Genomic DNA, 9085 nt, shown 5'->3' on the forward strand with positions numbered 1-9085 from the left:
TGGTGACTTGTTGGACTAAAAGAGGACTGAGGGATACAAAGGACCAAACCAATTGTTTTTCAAAAGCAACAAACTTTGTGTTTTTAATGAATTTTATTTTTTATTTTTTTTTACCACAGCATTAACATTTACAGCTAATCGATCGACGAAAAAAAATTAAGCTTAACTGTTAGTTTAATATGTCTAATATGAGTAGAGCGTATTGATGAGAAGACGTGGACAAAACCTTTAGTGAAGACAATTTTATTTTAAGAAAAGTTTTATTTAAAAAAAATAAATAAAATAAATTATTTTGAGATTTTTTTATTTTTATTTTTTATTTTTTGTACTGGGTGAAATGAACTAAAAGAGGCCTGAGCGATGCAAATGACTATACACGTATAAAGCAGGAACTTTAGGGGAGGAGAAGAAGAAAAGAAAAAAGGAAAAGAAAGATGGCGTGACGTCACGCTCCCACAATGCACGCGCTCTCGGGCTTCGGCAGCTCGAGCGCCGCTGTGTTTAGAGGGAAAACAGCGCACAGGCCTGGAGCGGGTCCAGAAATTACAGAGAAAACGGAGAGAAGCGGGGAGAAAAGAAAAGAAAAAAAAGAACGACGTTGGTATTGCGGGTGTGGAGGGAAGCAGGGATGGCAGTCAGAGTGTGGTTTTGGTGCCTGGTTATGGATCTGATCCGGTGCACAAAGTGGACTTGTTCGGGGCTTTAAAGTTTGGTGGTAAGAGCTGCTGCTCTGCTGAATATAATGCACTTATTTCCCTCTAAATCAACCCAATCCGAGGTTTGTCCAAATCTAGATCAAATATCTGATGTGCACAAAAAATTGTGCATTATTTCCTTAACTGCATGAGGATTTATTTCAGTTTAAAAGTGAGCAAAAAAGTTGGCCGGTGTAAAAAAAAAGGGGTCTAAATACTGCTTGAACAAACGTTTAACTCAACACATTAAAGTTACATAAATATTAATTATCTATTAATTTTTTTCATTTTCTGTCACTTTCCGATGGAGAAAAATGTTTCTCGAAAATATGCATGTGTAATCTTGTTGTTTTGTGTCGCAATTGTGTGTGTGTGTGTGTGTGTGTGTGTGTGTGTGTTAGCAGTAGCATGGTGGTGGGATGATGATGATGGGGGTCCAATGCATGAAGCTTTACACGCTTCTGCTGACTAAGAGTAAACTCGTTTAATGAATGTAAAAGTGCATGAGGAACATTTTTGAAAAGTAAAAATATATATATATATATTTTTTTTTTTTTAGCATCAAATTTATACTATGTTTTTTTTTAATGCTTAATTTTTTTAATAATTTTTTTTATTATTCGACACCAGGTTTATAGGCATATGAGATCAACTTTTTTATTAGGTAGAATTGTAAATTGTTAATATTTTAATTTAATTAGGAAAAACTTTATCTTTATGACAGATCATGGATGAATACTTTTGGGGGGATTAATGTTATTTATTTATTTTTGATCGCAAAATGTCATATTGCATTTTTAGTCTATTTTTTATTACAGACTTTTTCTTTTTCCAGTACAAAACTTTTTATTTATTTTTTTATTTAAATTAAATTTAAGATTATTGAGATCCATTTAGAAAGATATTAAACCATCACAAAATAATTGTAATAATTACTGATGAACGATCAAATTTTCCTTAAATCTTTAATGGCGAATAAAAAAATATATTTCTAGGATCTTCTACAGTTGAGCCCCTCTTTTTTAAAAACATAAAAATAGTCTATAGTTTTATATAAAATTTATATAAATTTCCTTCTGAAATTTCTTTGGATATTTTGCTTGATTTCTTCGGTATGTTCTATTTATAATACAGTAATAATAAAACACTTTTTCTAAATAGATAAAATCCTTCCTAACTTATAGACCAGAAACATACGGTTTTAAAGTGTACACAATAGTTTTATATCTTATAAAATATAAAACTAGCACAAAATAATTTATCACTGCTGAAATGATCACATTTTACTTTCAGTTTTACTACAGAATTTAAAAAAGAGGATTTCCAAGACCTTTTTATTTGTCTGACATTTTTTTTCCTCAGGATTATTCTATTTATAATAAAGTAATAAATATAGTTATACTCGATCGCTACTGTGTACGATTAGATAATAGCATTCGACCTTTTTCAATAGTTGAAATTCTTTCTAACCTCAAAACTGTGTATAAGTGTAGGTATTTCAGCTTAATATTTAAAAGTACTTGCACACAGGATTAAATTAGTAAAAAGAAACAAGTATATAGTTCACACACACTCATACACTCATACAAAGAGAAAACCCCAAGCAGTAAAAGTACAAACAGAAAGCAAAGAATTTTAAAGACAGCCTGCTTTAAGTGTACGACTTTGTACCTAAGCGTCTGTTTCCATTTCCTGGCCTTTGATTCATTTCCATATCTTGTCTACAAAGATCTATAATGAAGCAGATGAGGTGCATCTCGAGCGGTTTTGCAGGGAATACTGTCGCGTTATTTACAGACTATATAACACTGTAGCAGCTATTTGTTATAGAAAATGATTTAATGGCAGAATAGTTGAATGTAGTACAGGGATTATTACACTGTTACACTACAATACAGTACAATGTACCTGTACACCTGTTCGATTCTGGATAAAAACGCTAAAGGTGTAATGTTCAGATTAAAAATCATAATGAAGGACGAGTGTAATTTCTGTGACTTTCAATTGTGCTGAGGTTGTTGGAACCAGCTTTTTTTTTTTTTTTTTTTTTTAAGTATTTCAGAAACAGCAAAAGTTCTGGATTGTTCACACATAACAGTCTTAACAATGAATGTTACGAAGAACAAAAAACATCTTCACTGTTTAATTATGGTGAATTGGGGAGTCTTCACCCACAGAACTGTCACTCGAATGTTTTTTGTTTTTCGCACCATTCTGTGTAAAACTCAAAAGAGTGAAATCCTTAGGGGATTAAATGAAATACTCACCACTTCACCTGATTTTCAGATAGCTGCATGAATTTTAGGCGGTAAAAAGTAAAATTCGCTGTTCTGGGTCTTAAATAATTTTACAACAGGTACAATTTTTACAAAAAGTCCATTTAATGCTCATTGAAACTTTAGAATGTGGTTAGTTTTATTTTTTTCTTCTTCTTCCAGTGATGAAGTTTTTACTCTCGACCAGTCTAAATATAATTCGCTGTATTACAACTAGATATGAGACCAACAGCCAATCAGCTTTCTGTTATTGGTGCAAATTTCTCTCGGATTGTACTACAGACATGACACAGATTACATTTTTCAGCTATGGAGAAGTGGATGTGATATTTGGCTTGGAAAAAAATAAATTAGGGCTCGGTTAAGGCCAGTTGATAAACAACGGATTTGTAAGGAAAAAAAATATGTATATGCGAGTTTTTGATGTCACGATATAGGTCTTAAAGAGGTCTTAAAATGTCTTAGATTTGATGAAACCTGCAGAAACCCTGGTTTCTTATCAAATGTCATAAACAGCAACAAGGACTATAATTAAAGCGAAACTATCTCACTCATTACACCTGTGTGTCTTTGTGCAGGATGTTGAATATGCAAACGGACTACCAACCAGCTCAAGAGAAGTTATATGACGAAGTTGGTTTTCTGGTATTGACCGTCTTTTCTGTATATATTTTTGCTTAATCATGAAAAAAAAAACTCCTCATAACCATGTTGTGTAAAAATTGGCTTTTCCTAGATGTCCAAGCACAAACATAGTAAAACCTGCTCGTACGTATGAAACGATGTTCCATGGAAAAGAGCAGCTGAACAGCCACCTGCAGACCCATGATTCCAACCAGCCAGAACTGCAGTGCGAAGAGTGTGGCAAACACTACAACACCCGGCTGGGTCTGAGACGCCACGTGGCCACTCATGCCACCTCGGTGACCGGAGATCTTACCTGCAAGGTGTGCCGTCAAGTATTTGAAAGCATGCCGACTCTTCTCGAGCATCTGAGCACCCATACCGGACGTCCTCCACCAGGCGGAGCCGTGCGGGAGCGCAAGCACCAGTGTGAGCGCTGTGGCCGGCGTTTTTTCACTCGGAAGGACGTGAGGCGTCATGCCGTGGTGCACACGGGCAGAAGGGACTTCCTGTGCCCTCGCTGTGCTCAGCGCTTCGGCCGACGTGACCACCTTACTCGCCACCTTAAGAAGAGTCATGCCCAGGAGCTGGATGTCCTCACGTCTGCACCCCCGAGTGTAATGAGAGAAGAACCAAGTCCAACCACGTGTACCTCGGGAGCCCCAAAAGATGCCTCGAAAGCCTTTTCAATGGGTGTCTTCAATCCTCAGGGTCTGCAGAGTGCATCTACCTCTGGGTTTAGTCACCATCATGCTGTGGTGCCTGGGGCTTTATCTAGCCCCATGGGTGTGGGCTGCTATTTTGAGCCAAGCAAGCACCATCCTCAACAGTACCACGAGGCTCAGAGATACCAACCAGCATCTGCTACCTCATATCTGAAAGCTGAGATGGAGAACTTCCTGAATGAGCTCCAGTGTGGCCCGATGCCACCTCAGGCTACAGTCGCAACCTCCGCGTCCAGACCGAGTGACCTTTTGCCTGATAGCCTGGGAGGTCAGAGCGCCCACTTCACCCTCAGGAACTCCTTTGCCACCGCCGAGGCTTCGCCCACTGCTGCTAACGTGGACCTCTCACCACTGCTGGGCTTCCTGCCGTTTGGCCTGCCAGCCTACAGTGCCCCATTGAGTTCAGGGGGCCTCGTGATGGGATACTCTACCACTACCACAGATTGCTCGCCGACTCCTACCTCTCAGCTCTCTGGGCCTCTCGCCTCGTTTCAGCCACAGCCGCTGCACGAGCCTCAGGCCTTGGGGCATTTAAATCAGCCTCCTGGTTTCTCTTCTACTCTACCTCGATTTCATCAAGCCTTCCAGCAGTGATGTTCCTTTGTAAACTGAGTGATGCGTATTCATCGCCACAAAGTGATGCACTCAGCGGACTTCGACAGAAGGCTCTTACTTTACGGATCCCGCTTGATAAATTCTGTAGAATAAGTTGATTTGTGAGAATTTTGGATTGAATAGATTGTTTTTAGAATAGTTTTTTTTTTTTTTCGACTTAGGATATATATATTTTTGCTTAGAAGTTCTTCCCTTTATTTGATTGTAGTGATTTATGGTGTTCTTTAGAATAATATTAGTATTGAGAAGTCCGCATTGAACTAAACTGAGGAAAATAAGACGCTGTGAAAAAGTCAGAGACCACCATTTGTTCCACTTCCGGCCAAGATTCCAAAAAACATGCAGGAAACGTGTATTTAAACTGAAATTAAACAAAAGCTGTGAAACTGTATGTCTATGGGCGTATTCCCGCTTGAACGCCCAGGGTTCCAGGGATCGGCTCCAACGCAATCCACATCAGCCTAATGCAGTTTCCAGAAATGACTAACACAGAAGCCAACGCAACTACGTTCCTTTAAATGTTCAATCTAGAATTCATATTCCTACATTAGATCGCCCTCTGATTTTAATCACTTGTGTTGTGATCAAAAAAGGTTTCAATTGAAATTATGAGTTAAAGATGACAATTTGCATGAACTCTTTCCTTTGCCAAGTATTTCATATTTCCAACAAGATTCTAAGGGGGTTATATCAGAAAAAAGAGGCAAATTACAGATGAAAGTAGAAAGTCGAAGGAAATTCTGTGGTGAGATTCTGGAATCCCCAAAACTGAACGTGTAAATGAAATGAAACAGAACCTTAACAATGAAAACTAACCCTGAGTCAGGATAAGTGCAGATATTACACCGATTTAATACAGTAAAGAAAAGCTGTGCATGCGTGCGTATATATATATATTTATATATGTATATATAAAAATATAGGTAGATGGAGATGCATTCCAATGACCCCATCGTAACATAAAAATATCACAAAGTCGAGACTATTTGTTGAAGGTCTCCTGGTGGTCTAGTAGTTAGGATGCGGCGCTCTTACTGATGCGGCCCGGGTTCGATCCCCGGTCAGGAAACCAACCCCAGTCACTCTTAGTGCCGGTCCCAAGCCCGGATAAATAGGGAGGGCATCCAGCGTAAAAAAAAAAAAAAAAAAAAAAACGTGCCAAATCAAACATGCGGATGATCGGGTGTGGCGACCCCTAATGGGAGAAGCCGAAAGAAATTCCTTTACAAGACTTTGTTAATAATGTAACTACAATTACGATACATAATTCAGCAAATCAGAGCAATTTTCAGTATATATGGATGTGTGTGATGACATGCGAGCGGTTTTGGACAGGCTCTGTTTCAGTGACGCTGTTAAAAAGGAGAGAGACAGAAAGAAAAAAACGCGTTCTACGTATTGTATGAAAATGTCAAAAAAAAAATTTTGACAATTTTGTCGTACCGCCATCGTAACACCCTGAAAATTGTAATCATCGTAACTCGAAAAATCGTGCACTTTGAACTGTTTTCTGGCAATGAATTCATTCTGCAGTAAGATTACGAGGTCGAAAGCTAGGAAGATTGAGATCAGACGTGGAAACAGTAAAGAAACTAGCCGCTGGTTTTTTTCGTACAGTAGACAAAGTCGCTAAGCTGAAATCCAGTTCCCCACAAAAATCTTTGGAATCATTGTTGGACATGTTGAACTTGGTATAACGTCCTCAGTAATGAGTAAACGCTGTAATAAAGGTAAGTGTGGACGTGCTGAATACGGAAATGTCTAAACTTTTGCTTAAATGCGTATCATTCTGACACTGAAAAATAACCGGGACGCACTTGAGATCGATTTTTGGCCGGAAGTGAAATCGTTAAAAAAAAACCTGATCTCTGACTTTTTCACAGTCCGGAATCTTGTAATATTTTCGGGGGGATAAAAGAGACTGGATTATCGCTGTGTTCTCTATTGTACAAGCACTTTTCTCAGTCAGAAGCACTTCCATGACTTACGAGTCAGTTCGAACTGTGGTTAACTCACACCCCAACTCGCAGCTTTCACTCAGTACATCTACCTCTTTTAGCGGACTTCTCCGCACGGGAGAGTTGCCTCCCAGGCATGATATCGAGTAGAGAAACAAAAGTGAATCCTTGGATGAAATGATGTAGTGGATGTAGAGAACATTTTAAAAAAAAATAAAAGAAAAAAAAAAACGTGATTTTATTTAGCTATAATTTGCGTTTCGGTAGTAATGAAACTAAAACGATTATAGAGTCAGGTTTTATGGAGGAAAATAAAATAGCTTTTATTTTATTATTTTTTTTATTTTATTTTTTTTAGCATTTGAGGCGAGATTTTAAAAGGGTGCCGTTGCGTTCCTCAGGTTGATGACCTATGGAACGACAGTAAAGAGTGAAGACAATTTAGTTGGTCTCGTTTTTTTTCTGTAACTCTTGATTTCTCTCTGTTCATTCCATAATTGTAAAAGCAAACGGTTAGTCGCTGATGATGATGATGATGATGATCAATATGATTTTCATTTTTTAAGCTCATCTGGTGTTTTTTGTTTGTTTTTTGTTTTTTTTAAGGCCCCAACAGAGAAAAAAAAAAACACTGTTTTTGGTCCTTTTGTTCAATTTCAAACAAAGTATTTTGTCTTATGTGATTTCTGTTGCTGTTTGCTCTTACAGATGTTACATATGTTAATGACAGTCCCATTTTCTGCAAATGGTGTGACACGGGTGCGATTCACGAGATGAATCCGGTTTCTGCAACAGAAGGAAAAAAATATATAAAGAAAAAAAGAAAGAAAGAAAAGACCCGAGTTGAAATGGACTGGAAACCAATGTTACTGTGATGTGTTCGGACTCAAACGTAACTACCTCAGACGTATCCTCAACTGTGTTTATGTGGGTATCTCACTGGAGTAAGATGGTTTAAATCTTTATGTCTCTCAGTTGGCCTTTTGCTCTTTTTCACATTTCAGATCTTTTTTCACATTTTCGGCGAGAGAAAAAAAAAAGGCTGAATTCGTTTAATGTACGTGGAAACAAATTCATGGATGACAGAGAAAATAAAGTATCTTCAATACATCGGAGTCTTCATTCTTTTAACCATATTTATGTGATTTTGAATAGAAAATGTAAAATTTTAGTCTTAAAGGAGAAAATCTGTGACAAAACTATTTAACAAAGTTATTTAAGAACCGTCGATTCGGTGGGAACTAATTTTTTACATTTATAGCATTTGCCTGGAAGTTGAGTTATAGCAACTTTACATCTAGTGTCCTATCTGGAAATTGACATGACTCAACCTCCAGGTAACCGCACCTCGATGCTCTTATCCTGAGTAACTTATTATCTAATTTATACGATTGAGGATTAAGGGCCTTGCACAAGGGTCCCAATTATTGCAGCTTAGTTTTGGAATTTAAACTCACGATATTGAAATCAGAGGTCCAACATCTTAACCATTTTGCTACCACCTCCCCTGTAGAAGAAGAATAGAATAGCCTTTATTTGTCACATATACATTACAGCACAGCACAGTGAAATTTTTTCTTTGCATATCCCGGTTTTGCTTGGAAACTGGGGTCAGAGCGCAGGGTCGGCCATGATACGGCGCCCCTGGAGCACAGAGGTTTAAGGGCCTTGCTCAAGGGCCCAAGAGTGGCAGCTTGGCGATACCAGGGCTTGAACCCCCGACCTTATGATCAGTAATCCAGCGCCTTAACCACTGGAGCTACCACTCCCCACACCCTAAACAAATAGTCCACGGGTAGGGAATGTGTCAGCTATTAAACTGATAAGAATAGATATTTAAGGAAATTATTTAAGTGAACAGTTAAGTGGGGTGAAACCAATTTTTTCTAACAATTCACATTTTTTGTAACGAATCACAAAACTTTGATCCTTTTATATTTACATTGGGTATCAGACATTATATGATAATTAATTATGACATAATATATAACATTATGACCATCTGCCTAATATTGTGTTGCTCCCCCTTTTACTGCCAAAACAGTTCTGAATTGTTGAGCATAACAGCAATACCAGCTTCATCAGCGGTATAAGCTACAGGAGCTCATCTGTTGGATCGGACCACAAGGACCAGAATTCGCTCCACACGTGCATCCATGAGCCTCGGCCACCCACGACCCTGTCGCCTGGTC

At 38.1% G+C, this 9085-nt stretch overlaps 1 protein-coding gene across 2 annotated transcripts; it reads left to right on the top strand.

Moving 5' to 3' along the window:
* The first annotated feature begins 325 nt into the window (after positions 1-325).
* Positions 326-8003, top strand: plagx (pleiomorphic adenoma gene X). 2 transcript variants are annotated; one of them, XM_083520978.1, is made up of 3 exons: positions 326-778; positions 3550-3616; positions 3708-8003. In XM_083520978.1, the coding sequence occupies exon 3, from the start codon at positions 3754-3756 to the stop codon at positions 4912-4914; it is 1161 nt and encodes a 386-aa protein (XP_083377104.1). In that variant the 5' UTR covers positions 326-778; positions 3550-3616; positions 3708-3753; the 3' UTR covers positions 4915-8003. The 2 variants fall into 2 exon arrangements, with proteins under 2 accessions (XP_083377104.1, XP_083377103.1); XM_083520977.1 differs by having other exon boundaries at positions 326-715.
* The last annotated feature ends 1082 nt before the right edge of the window (positions 8004-9085 follow it).

Source organism: Silurus aristotelis (genome assembly GCF_946808225.1).
Source record: "Silurus aristotelis genome assembly, chromosome: 19".
Taxonomy (NCBI): Eukaryota; Metazoa; Chordata; class Actinopteri; order Siluriformes; family Siluridae; genus Silurus; species Silurus aristotelis.

Bases quoted from the DNA above. Each gene is read 5' to 3' on its own strand.
- plagx (XM_083520978.1), top strand. From the start codon at position 3,754: ATGTTCCATGGAAAAGAGCAGCTGAACAGCCACCTGCAGACCCATGAT.